Genomic DNA, 13989 nt, shown 5'->3' with positions numbered 1-13989 from the left:
CTGACACATTCTCTATATATTTTTTATCAAGTTGTTTGTTTTTATCACTTGATCTTGGGCTGCTACAATTAGGGTCCCTGTTTCTTTTTTAATTGCCCCTTTTTTAATCAAGTCCTAGATTTTGTCCCACCTGTGTCTTGAGTGGCTCTCCTAAACTGGCCATGCAGAGATTTCTCTTCAATCTGTCTGATGTGCTCTCTTTGTATTTCATTCTTGTCCCTTTCTCCTATTATGAGCTTCATCGCCTGTTCTTTTTTAATTGTCATTAGTAGTTTTTCTGTGTTGCTCTGTAAATGCTCTACTAGACTTTTTTTTCCATTTGTACACATTCTTCTACTACTGTTAAGCCTCAAGTACAGCCAGTTGATATCAGCTTTCAGATGGTGGATTCCATACATCGTCAACTTTCTAGTTTCTCTGTCAAGTTTCTTTATTTCGAAGATGTACTTGCATAGCGAGTGACTTGATCTGAGATCGTGTGCCGGAACGAAACCAATTGCAGCATGAAAGGTGTTTATAAGCCATTTAAGAAACACACAAAACCGTTAGATTCACTTCAACATTTAAATTTAATTTGTCAAAATATTTTCGTCGCTTTCAGACCGCGACCTGTTCACTGACAAAACTTTGTGCTGCACCCTAACCCTAACCTTCCACACTGCAGTTGGTTTCTTTATTTCACTTCTGGTCTATTATTCCAACTCCATATTTGATTGGGGGTGCTGCTCTTGAATTTGTTGCTTCAATAAGATTTTTGGAATTCAACTTTGACTGCAATAATTTTCTGACTCTCCTTGTCTACTCTCTAAATTTGTTTAATTTCTTCATTTTTTATCTCATCTGCTTCCAGTATTCCCAAGTACTTATACCACTGTCTTTTCTCAAATGCTCTCATTATTTTTCCGATTGGCACTTCAATTCCTTGCTTCTTTCAAATCTTCCTCATTTCATTTTCAATATAGCACACTTTTCTAATTCAAATTCCAAACCTGCATCATTTGAGAAAATGCAGATAGTATGTACAAGAATTTCAAGCTGTTCTTCATTTTTCAAATAAACCTTTATATCATCCATAGAAAGGAAATGAGTTATCTGACCATTCCTTTTTCCCAAATCATAAGCAATTTTAACCTTTTGTAGTATCATAGTGAATGGTGTCATGGCCAATACGAATAGTAAAGGAAATAACCTATCACCTTGGAATATTCCACATATGATGTTCACTTTTCCAAGTGTTTGCTTTCCTCCAATAGATTTAGTTTTCCAATGTTTCATACTTTCATTAAGCATTTTCTCCATGTATTTTGCTATTCCAAACATGCCCATAGTTTAACACATCCAAATGTGTGGTACCATGTCATATGCTCTTTTCTAATCTAGCCATGCTACATCCTGTCCCATCAATCTGCATCTACACTTTCTAATTGTCATTTTATTAACTAATAAGTGATCTTTTTTTGCCCTACTTTGCTTCCTGCATCTTTTCTGTTCTTCTGGAAGTAGGTTGTTACTTTCTAGATGGTTGTATAACTCTTCCACCAAGACACTGGTCATAAGCTTCCATATTAGAGGTAAACAGGTTTTAGGCTGAAAATTTGATTCCAAGTTCCCTTTAAAGGGATCCTTGAGGCATAGCAGCAATCATTCACTTGTCATCCAGGCAGGGATGTGACCTTGCTGCATGCAGTCATCCAGTTGTGCAGTGATCCTTTCATGCATCTGTGTAAAATTCTTCAGCCAATAGCCTTGTACTCCATTTGGGCCTGGTCCTTTCCAATTTGCTATTTTTTAAAACTTCTGTCTCACTGTAAATAGATTAATTCTGATGTCCTTTTGTCTTGGTACAGTTTCAAGTGGTCTTTCCAACTTTGTTAGTTGCTCTGGGCTTTCTTTATGTCTTGTCAGCCTGTTCCACAGACTTTCCCAAAATTCTTTACTTTCTTCCACACCTGGAATCATTTCCTGGTCTTGGCTTCTCTCTATTTCCTCAAATAGATGCCTTCTATTCAATTGGAACAGTCTATTCTGTACGAAATCTTTGCATCTAGTATCATATCTTTTTAATTTAGCCTTTAATGCTGTCATCTTTGTGTCAATTCTTCATGTACTGTTTGTTTTCCCCTGTTCTTTCAATTTTCTGATTACTATCTTATCAAGCACTCCTCTCATTATCCTTTTCAATCACCCCAGTTCTTTCCATATCTTTTCCAGCTTCATTTGTATTCTCTTTCTCCTGTTTAATTCTTTCTTTTCATTTGCTTTTATATCTTCAGTTTTTCCCCTTGTAGCCTGCTAGGTTAGCTATGACATTAGCAGCAGCTATGATTAGCTGGTTTGTTTCACTGATATTTTCTGTTTTAACCAAGCTTAAGACATCATTTACTTTGCCTATGGATTTCTTCACTTTTTTTTTTGTCCATATATTTTACATTTGGTAGTACTTCATTGTTCCCATCAAACATTTTACTACACATTTCTAAAATCTCCTTCTGTCACTTGTCCATCTAGATCGTCTTCATTAGTTACTTTATCAGTATTCTCTGGCATTCTGCAGTTTCCATTCATTTCATGTCCTTCATCTCTTACCCTTTCATTACTACTTTCTGCTACTGCGGTGTCACTCTTCTTCAGCTTTGTTTCTTATTATGTTTCTCTGAATTACTTCAGTCTCTACTCCTATGGATTGCACTTGCTTGGTCTATCAGTTGCTGGGCAGATGCTTGAAAACCTTCTTTTTTTATCCCATGTTCTCTTCATTTGATTCATGAAGCCTCTTGTATTCGGTTCACTTCTCAGCCAGCATTCTATTACTATTTTGTTTACTTCTTTTTCCCATTTCATTCTTTTTCTTTTTCTTTTGCATTTTTGACCGTGATTTTGGTCCTGATCAATAACTTGATGATGACTTTCCAGAGCTTGAACAGATACTCCCTGCCTGCTGTGTATGACACCTTTACTCTTAACAGTTCCAGTCCCAATAGTGTAGTTGTGGTTATTATTTAATTTTGACATCACTCATTTAAAGATAGCATTTGTAAGGTTGTGTGATCACCAATATTTTTATTGTGACATCATCACTAGGTGGGCTGCTAGCCAAGGCTCTGAGAGTCCACGCCTACCTTGTACACTGTTTGTAGTGTCAGTCTTGTTCAATCCATTATTTTATATCTTTGTATTTGACATTTTCACTCCTGAGAATTTTGGTGTTGAGTTGGCACAACCATCAGTGTTTTCATTGAGACACCTTCTTTAGAGGGGTTGCCAATCAAGGCTGAAGGAACTCCTTTTCCCATGAGATGGGCTTAACCCTGATAGATGCCAACTTGGTATTTGTAGGTCTTGGAGTGGGCTTACATGTACTACACTTTGCCCAACTGTGATCTGAAGGTAGTTGTCGTTAAGGGTAACCTTATTCTTCCCATATTGTGACACCGTAACCAAATGCAGTTTTATGCCATACCCAGGGTGTGTTATCATCATCATTATCATTGTTATTATTATTATGATCACTGTTATTAAGGTAATGAGCCAGCAGAATCATTACCATGCTGGAGAAAATGCTCAGTGGCATTTCATCTGTCTTAGCATTCTGAGTTCAAATTCTGCCAAGGGGATTCAATAAATACCAGTGAAACACTGGGGTTAATATAATCGACTATCCCCCAGCCCCAAATTTCAGATTTTATGCCTATAGTAGAAAGGATTATTATTATTATTATTATTATTATTATTATTATTATTATTATTATATGAAAACTCAGCTTATTTTTCTAGGTATGATGGAAAGTGTCAACTGTTCACAGCCAGCAGACTAAGGTGACATTTATTTACTGGTCATGCTTCAAGAACCCTCCAAAGAATTCTTGCAGTTCCAAGTAATGCTGGTTTTTGTAGGTGTTCTACCTTCACATTTGCACCGATCTTTTTCACCCATGTTGGTAGTTGAGTGCTGATACTCCCAAGTGCACCAATTACTATTGGTATCACATCTACTCTCTTCATTGATCTCTTCATATTTCCTACTTTAAATGGTCATAATTGTTTGTTTTTTCTATCTTCCTTTCACATTGATCCTGTTGTCATAGGAGTATGCTATGTCAATTATTGTGCATGTTCTTTCTTTTCTATTCACCACAACAATGTCCAGTTTCTGATGTCTGGGCAGGTGATTGCACTGGATCATTGCATCCACAGGATTTTGCAATCCCCATTTGCAGTGACTCCTGGAGTTTGCTGATACTACATCTTTGCTCTTTGTAGGCCGTGATTTCCACAGAGCTCCCAATGGATCATTCTTGCTACATTATCATGACATCTTTTGTATTTGTGTTGTGCCAATTTCAGGCATTTGCTAATAATCTGTCATACCATTTCACCCCTCTTACCACACATTCTGAATTTGTTGCTATCGATAGTGTTGTCTATTCTGTACTTCATATAATTCCTTAAGGCTTGTTCCTGAGCTGCACATATGAGTACTTCTGGCTCTATCTTCAGGTCACTCCTCCTCATCCATAGCCACCAGTCCTCTGTATCTGTCTTGGTATTCACATCACTTGCAAACTGTCCATATATTTTCTTTACTTTCCATACTTGTTCTTTTTTTTTGTCTATTTCTTGTTTAAATTTTTATTTAGTTACACAATTTCCAGTTTTGATGATGCTAGCCTTCTTCATGTGTTTCAAAAGTGGCCCCCTGGCATTTTTTATATACTACACAAGGCTTTTTTCCTCTGCTTTGATACAGTTCTGATAACTGATCAAACCTCTCGCACCCTTTCTTCTGGACAAGTACAGCCTATTGGTGTCACTCTTAGGGTGGAAGGCTCCATGTGCTGGCAACATTTTTCTGGTCTTGGTATCTATTTTCTTCATTTCTCTCTTTTGCCATTTTATAATTCCCACTCCATACCAAAGTGATGCTATCGCCCACATATTAACTGCTTGGATTTTATTCCATCCAGTCAGTTTGAGCACAATTTCAGCCTCAGTCTTTGGAAATACTTCATCTTCAGTTGCTCTTTCACTTCCTTTCCATTATCTCATTGAACTATTTTTTTAATTATTATTATTGTTTTGATTCTCGCTGTTCTATTTGTGGTTGTTCTTTAATTGAAAGCAGACAATAACAAATCACCAAAGGTTTCAAGTAGTGCCTTCTCCTGTGACTCAAAGAGACAATACTCTCCTTAGAATGCGAGCTGTACCCAACAATGCTGTCTTCTGGAGCACCTCGAGCCTGACAGCGGCTCCAATATTCTTAATATGGTTTTCAAAGCTCTTGTAAACTGCTCCTAATTCTCCAATTATCACCAGTATCACCATTACTTTCCTCATGCCCCATAACTTTCCAATCTCATCCTGCAGTGGCTGGTATTTCTCACTATTTTCTGCTTCCTTATATTTCACCATCAAATCTCCTGGTATTGCAACATCTATTATCTTTGCATTATCATCATCATTATTGTTGTTAGTTACTATAGAAGTTGATCTGACATACTAAAATTCTGCTGTACTATTTCTCAATGTTTTACAAGTGTAACTGAAGGAAGTCGTTTTCATTTTGAATTTTATTTCACACAAGAACCTTTACTGAGCATTTTGGAAGATCTACCCTTTACCTGGGTAAGGAAACAAAATTGGTTTTTAAAAATACTTTCATTTTTATTCAACCATTAAATATTAAATAAAAAAAAATCCCCTTGAGGACCCCCCACCACCAGACAAAATCCATCCCTTGACAATATTCCTCTGGATATTGTTCTTTCTTTACAATAAAAATATTTTAGGAAAGTGAAATTTTATAAAAAATTAAAAATATTTATAAGTTGATACTTTTGTGTAAAATTTAGGAATAATTATGATAGCTGAAAAACTTCATATGAAAATTCCACACATTTATTTAAAACCATAAATCAAATGCAATGCCTCAATGGAAATCTAAATATGTTGTTTCTTGGTATTTTTGCACAACTGATAAAATTCATGACGTTGCATCCATATATTTCTTTCTCAGTGGTTCAGTAGTGATACTAGCAATAATCTGAGTAATTTGAACATTTTGAAAGTTACTTTCTCATCCTGAAATACTCATAAACTTCCAGATGACTGGATGTGGAAACACCCAGCAAATGATACAAAGCGCCAGTGCCATCCTTCAACAAAATTATTCATACAATGAAGTTCAGCGTTTGTTCTTACATGCATATTTTTTATATCCTTGTATTGGGTATATGATATAATGAAGCAAGGGGGAAGAAAGTATAAACATGATGTACTACTATTACTATTACACGAGACTCAACATTCTATATCAAAGGCTCACAGAGAACTGCTACAAACACGAACTGCCAATCACACACAGTTCTTTGTTTTATAACAATGAGTCAATCTATCTTTTAGTTACTTGATGGGTGGTTGGAATCCTTCCACAACAATATTCCAAAGAGATATGCTAAATGTTGATTCTTGGCATCCCCATGGACATGGCCTTCAAAGTAATCCAAAACTGGCAAAGCTTCTTCTGGCATAATATCATGGAGCTCTTCAAAAGCTGCCTGAACAGATTCAGGTGGTATAAAGGCAAGGGCTACTACCATCCTCATTTTAAGAAAAAATTCAGTATTGTTTTAATATGCTTTTGAAAACCAAACTCCTGTATTTTCCTATATATATTTTGACACAAATGAAAGAACCAATCTTGAATGTCAATTTCAGGAAAGTGCACAAATAAAGTATTCAGCATTGCACTTTCAAAATCTATCATTGCACTTACAGGAGTGCAATTTGACAAGTTCTTAACTTCCTGTATTAATTTGTTGTAAGTTGAGTCTTATCTGGCAAGAGTGCATAGCTGCAGAGTATAGTGTTGATCTACTACAGCATGAAGCGTACACAACTGGTTGAAAATTTCAGCAACTACTTTAAATGTTTCACCAAAACACCAATGAGGAGAAGTTTTTAGAAATGTTATGCCTTTAGCCATTCCAAATACCAAAATCCTCTTGCCATCAAATGTTGAATCATGCAACAAAAAATTTTCCCCATTGGCTGTTTTTACACAGTTTTCAGGTATAATAAGATCTTGAGCACATTATGGCAATGGTAAATGGTTACTTTTTTTTCTGTTTATAGCAGTGTTTCCCAACCTTTTTTCCCGGCGCCCCACTTTTTCATAGCAAAAGTTTTTACGCCCCACCTTTTCCCATGTCCACTCACATTTACAAGTACATGTAAATCTAAGGTTGTGCCCGCGATGACCGCTCGTCATGTACAAATATTTTCACAGCCCACGTCTATGCCCCGCGCCCCACCTGAATTTTCTCAGGCCCCACCTTGGGAATCACTGGTTTATAGTGTCATACATCTCATCGAAGGATATGGAGGAAAGGTATTTTTGTAGCTACTTATTCTGATATAGATGTATAAGCTTTGGCAATAATTTGTTGTGTAGTCTCTTCAGCTTTTATTGCCCATTTAAAAAAATTTATTGAATCACTTTTGCACTTTCACACTTCGGTGTGCCTGGTGTGTGTGTGTGTGACTGCATAATTGTTCAGTAATCTCACCTGGCTGCATTTTTACCTTTGCTTTACATGATGCATTAGACCTCTATCATTCACATTCATAAGGTACCACACCATTTGCCAAATCTTCAATGGATTTATAAAACAAAATTCTTCACCACCTTCAGCACAACTATATAAGCCATTAAAAAATAAATAGAACTAGCAAGCGACTGTACTATTATTTTAATAATAGGTTAAAAAAAAACAAGGCAAATCATCAGTTTATAACAAACAAGGTAATTAATCGATTCATCAATATTCCTGTGATGTAATATTAACCACCGGTGGATTATGGGTTGTGAGGACTTTGTCTTTGGTGGGATTTTGTCCTGATACCCCTTGGATGTGTCTGTACATTAGAAAGATTTCAGCAAGCAGAACAAATAATCACCAAACAAAAGAAAACAAATAGTAAAAACAGAGTAGTTTTGGTGAAGTATTGTGTGGTATAACTTTAAAGAGATTTTTTTTGTAAGACTGGAACAATGCGAAAAGGTACAAAATAAACTACAAAAGGAAAAGAAAAACAAAGCTGTAGTTTTACCTTGTATTAGGGGTAGGTATTTCTGACCCCACCCTCCATTGTAAACCAACATGGAAAGCAAATACAATTATGATGATGGTGATAATAAAAAGGAAAACTGAAAATAAGAACCAGTCTGATGCATTGTTCCCTTCAAGTTGTGTGCATGTATGTATCTGAACACAGAAGAAATATAATTTACACACAACAATTTAGCTGTGAAAAATAATGGTATTTTCATGTGCTATTCAGTAAGTAAATCACATTCAGACTATGGAGAAAGAGTATCATAACCCATTACATGTTATACATGTTACAAGAGCTGTAGTTTCAAGTTTCCTTTTGCTCATACAGTCAGTGAATATATACTGTTGTGACAAGGTAAAACTTTTGCACAAAATAAGATTTTTGCACAAAGTGACTGCTAAAGATATGAAAGAACTTTACTTGAGTTTTAATTTTGAAATCATTGATTTGTATTTCTGTTATTGTTTATTTCTTTCAAATTTCAGGTATGTTTACTAAATCTACATTGTGTCAGTGTTGAGACCCTAAGTTTGAAAGTGCCATTAACTATCCAGCCAGGTGGTTGGGGATCATGGAATGCATGGTCTGAATGTACTTCAGTTTGTGGAACAGGGATCAGGTACCGAGAACGATTATGTACTAACCCAAAGTAGGTTTATGCGTGGCTTACAATGACATTGCTGTTGCTATTGTTGTTACTGTTGTTTTTTAAATCTAGATCAGCTCTGATCCAACATACATATGATCAAAAATATTCTGGTACTGACGGTTCTGTTGCTTCTTTTTTTTAAAAATTAAGCTCAGCTTGATATGATTTGAGGGAATTTTACTGGTATTTCTTGTAATTTGTGACAAAGACGCATCTTTATTTTATACACTGATGGCGTTACCTTGTAGTAGCAGAATCAACAAATCGCCCTTTGTGTCCCAACTATTTTGTGTGTGTGTGTGTGTGTGTGTGTGTGTGTGTGTTTATATACATATGTACCTCATCATCATTATTGTTTAGCATGTGTCTTCCATGATGGCATGGGTTAGATGGTTTGACAGGAGCTGTCTAGGCAGGAGCCTGTACCAGACTGCAGTTTCAGTTTTGGCACGGTTTTTACAACTGGATGCCCTTCCAAACACCAACCATCAAACTAGGTGGACTATATATATATTCATATATATATATATATATATATATATATATATATATATATATATATATATATATATGGAACAAAACAGTTTGATTTAAACTCCTTGGTACTCTGAGTTTCAAGCAAGTCGCTAGTCATCAGCCATCGGAGTCTGAATGAGAGTTCGATTGAAGAGAATCAATGTTTACTACTGAATTCTCTACAATAGAACTCTCATTCAGACTCTGATGACCAAAGACTATCGACATGCTTGAAACTCAGAATACCAAGGAGTTTGAATCAAGCTGTTTTGATCCATACATGTAACTTCCAATAATTGTGTTGAGTGCCCTTCTTTTGTTTGTCTACTCACTTGTATATACACACAAATATATATGTATATATGCATTCATGTATATGTATGTATTTATAAATTTTGAGAAATTTTTATATATCATATAGATGGATGCATCTATGTATGCACTTTGTATATCATGGAGAACTTCGTTAATATGGATTGAATGAAAATATTCATCGGCCTTAGAATTTGTTTTCTCCTCTCCTTAATTTTTTTCATATATATATATATATATATATATATATATATATATATATATATATATATATATATATATAGGGAGAATTCAAAAAAAAGCTAAAGACGAAGACAGCTGGTGTAGACAACAAACAAATGTATTAGTTTAACGCTCAGGAAAGAAAAAGAAAACGAAGAAAATGACTTATAGACATCAATTTATTAGAACATAATCCAATTCTGAACGATACCAAACTCAGTTTCACTTACAGCTGTTTCCATGCCCAATTGGATCAATTTGGGAAATTAAATTAAATTTCCATATCAAATATCGTTGAGTATTTCGTCAGGGGAAGAATTTGATAGAAGGGAATTATATTCCGATATGTTATTCAACCCTGGATAAACCCAGATATGTGCGTTTCAGCAACCAATGTATTTGTTTTAATCGTTACTTATATATATGTAAATGTAAACCTGTATAATGCATTTGTGTACGTGCGTGTGTAATGTGTTGAAGAACAAAAGCAAAATATCCATTATAAACGAAATTTTGATATGATTACTTTAAACTAGAAGCTAAAAAAAAAAATTCCTAAATTTCATTATTATTTATGATAGATCGAAATGTCATTAAAGTATTTAATCACTTAAGAAATTTAATTATAAGTCAGTCAATTGCAATCTAGAAGTTATAGTTAAATAAATAATAATTATTATTATTTTAATTTTTTATTTCCAAACCATAGTTACGTATATGTAATATTTACATTACATATTTGTGCGTGTGTTAATGTGTTGAAAGCTACTGGACGTAGCTTTCAACGGTTTGGCGTTGGAGTGGCTGTATGGTAAGTAGCTTGTTTACCAACCACATGGTTCCGAGTTCAGTCCCACTGCGTGGCACCTTGGGCAAATGTCTTCTTCTATAGCCTCGGGCTGACCAAAGCCTTGTGAGTGGATTTGGTAGACGGAAACAAACACACACACACACACATATATATATGTATGTGTGTGTATATGTTTGTGTGTCTGCGTTTGTCCCCCCAACATCGCTTGACAACCGATGCTGGTGTGTTTACGTCCCCGTAACTTAGCGGTTCGGCAAAAGAGACCGATAGAATAAGTACTAGGATTACAAAGAATAAGTCCTGGGGTCAATTTGCTCGACTAAAGGCGGTGCTCCAGCATGGCCACGGTCAAATGACTGAAACAAGTAAAAAGTAAAGTAGACGATACTAATTACCATAGCTGAATATTACGTCATCAATAATTGCGCACAATATATTTGTTTACATAATAGTGTGAAAAGATATACACGAGTTTAATTGAGGAAGGCACTAAAATTAAAAAATCAAAATGAGTTAAGTTAATAAAAATTAAAACCATTATTGAATTAATACATAGTATCTTTAACTTAAGATTATCGATTAATTACTTTTAAATATATTAATCACAGATTCCTAAGATATGCAGTGAAATTAAAATACTTTTAACCTTTGCATAATACAGTTACCTGTAAATAAAACCGTATGTTCATATTTACCATTTATTTTATATTTTAAGATGAATATGATATTTACTAAGAATTACCTAATCTTTATAGTTATAATTGTTAGTATATTAATTCTGAGATACTGCCTAAATTTATAGTCCGGGTAACTTTTGCATTGTATTTAATGGAAGTTTTTGAAAACATGTTTATAGGCGTGAACACAAGATATACCATCCTCCCTCCTTGTGATAAGGAGTCTACGATTGGAATTTAATATTTAGTATACTTCTATGCAAAGAAAGCAAAAGGCATTGTTAATACTATAGGCACCAACCCTGCTTATTAACTCTCACTACACAGTAAACATTTTATGTTTACTGTGTAGTGGGAGTCCCAAATAAATTTACTAAGCCAGGTATAAGATGACTTATTTTTATTATTAAATTTATAATAGTGATTAGCGATGCATTTTTTTATATAGTTTTGCATAGCACCGATGTAAACAAATTCTTACCTTTAGAATTCACTTTACATCTATACACTGCGCTTTTTTTTTCTTTACAAAAATTATTAAACAAACAGTTATTTTTATCTTTGCAATCACAATATATATGTTCATTTCTATTGATATTACTATTAAGATTTATACAATTAGATTCAGTATGATTATTATTTACAGCAGGAGTGAGGGAACTTTTTAGTGTGGTGCGCAAAAATTTCCAAAGAAAAAGGTCTGCGGGCGGATCACAAGTTCTAACTCTTTTCCATTTCCATTCAAATGGAAATTACTAGACGATTTTCTGTTCGATTCTAACCATTTTAAGTTGTGGAAACGCGACTTATGTCGCAAATAGGCATACAAATATTGTATAAATTCTATAATTGAAAAATTCACAATATTTTGTACATATAAGTATACCAGCCTGCAGGTGCAATAAAATGGGCTCACGGGAGTTTTCCCACTCCTGATTTACAGTATTACTTCTATTCCTCAGGTTAAGATAGGATTTAAAGTGGGTTGTTTCTCCTTGTACAATAGAAGAATTATTTTTACATTTTTCACTAACATTATTTCCTAGAGTATTATTGTTGCATTTAATCAGGTAATTATTGTTATAAACATTCAAAAATTTCCCTTAAGGGAAGAAATAATCTGGGACATATTCTTCAAAACAAAAAAAGTCACACGGAGAAAACCGGCGTTAATTACATCATAATATCTATTTTCTTTGGTAAAATGTTTAGAAAATGATTTTATGAACATCCAACTAAATTGTTCTTAATTTTCTTAGCAAATGAAATAATGAGTCAAATAATATTATTCTCATCAGAAGGTACATTATAATTTTCAGACTTTTTAATCTTATATTTATACAGGGTGTGTCTTTTAATTTCATTATTCCTATAACTAATTTCATGAGTATTATCCGATGTATGATGCAATAAATTGGTTTTCATATTTTAAGTACCATTTTTATCTATGGAGTAACTCCCATGTTATTAGAGCCATTGTGGTCGATATTTTACTCTTTACTCTTTTACTCGTTTCAGTCACGTGACTGTGGCCATGCTGGAGCACCGCCTTTAGCCGAGCAAATCGACCCCAGGACTTATTCTTTGTAAGCCTAGTACTTATTCTATCGGTCTCTTTTGCCGAACCGCTAAGTAACGGGGACGTAAACACACAAGCATCGGTTGTCAAGTGATGTTGGTTGGGGGCACAAACACAGACACACAAACATACACACACACACATATATATATATTTATATATATATACATATATACGACGGGCTTCTTTCAGTTTCCGTCTGCCAAATCCACTCACAAGGCTTTGGTCAGCCCGAGGCTACAGTAGAAGACACTTGCTCAAGGTGTCACGTAGTGGGACTGAACCCGGAACTATGTTGTTCGTAAGCAAGCTACTTACCACACAGCCACTCCTACGTCTATTTTGTGCATAATACTTTAACTTCTGGTTATACCCAGCTTTGCTGAGTGCCATATTATAATAGTCAGCGTTTTTGTTAAAAATATCCTTGTTTGATGATAAATTAGATATTCTTCTAGATATATTGTAAACTAAGAATTTTTTTTACAGAACTGGAATGATTACTTCCAATATTTATATATTTAAGATTGGAGTTAGGCTTGTGGTATGATTCATAGTTGTCCGTAATGAGGTCTAGGTTAACAACTAGGAAGTGAACTGACTCATGTTCATTTTCAATTGTTATGGGGAGCCCAAAATCTTTTTAAAATCTATAAAACATCTTCTTGTACAGTTCTAATTGTCCACTAGATAGATTTCTAATGGCAAAAATGGCATCATCCCAATATAAACCCCAAGAAAGTTCAGGAAAATCTCTTCCTAAGATAAATAAATATAAGTACCTACTAAATCAGTGACTTGAACAGAATGTACAGAGCCCATAGCAATCAAAGCCATCGCTACTATCTTTCTTAATCCAATACTGACTTTTAATCTCTATAACTGTTCTTCTGGCAGCTAAAATAATGTTAATTTCTTCCATACAATTTCTTCAAATTGTATCTCATGAACAAAAGGGCTTTGTTTAAAACTTTTTGGTTAATTGAAGAGTAATAACTATCAATATCTATTTGTATAAATTTGTTTCTACTTTTGTATTTAATGCTGTTAAACCAATTTATTACTTCGTGGGTATTAGGCCAAAGTTGTAACCTTATTTTTTCCT

The 13989-nt window shown here is 34.4% G+C and overlaps 1 protein-coding gene across 1 annotated transcript in view; it reads left to right on the top strand.

Moving 5' to 3' along the window:
* LOC118763023 (A disintegrin and metalloproteinase with thrombospondin motifs 7-like) overlaps positions 1–13989 on the top strand; it is a 206659-nt gene that overhangs the window by 85821 nt on the left and 106849 nt on the right. Inside the window, exon 13 of the mRNA XM_036502187.1 lies at positions 8604–8767. Coding sequence (XP_036358080.1) covers positions 8604–8767 — 164 coding nt within the window. The remainder of the gene's footprint in view (positions 1–8603; positions 8768–13989) is intronic.

The sequence above is a fragment of the Octopus sinensis genome, linkage group LG4 (genome assembly GCF_006345805.1).
Source record: "Octopus sinensis linkage group LG4, ASM634580v1, whole genome shotgun sequence".
NCBI lineage: Eukaryota > Metazoa > Mollusca > Cephalopoda > Octopoda > Octopodidae > Octopus > Octopus sinensis.
Note: the sequence above shows the minus strand (reverse complement) of the source record. Positions and strands in the feature narration are given on the sequence as shown.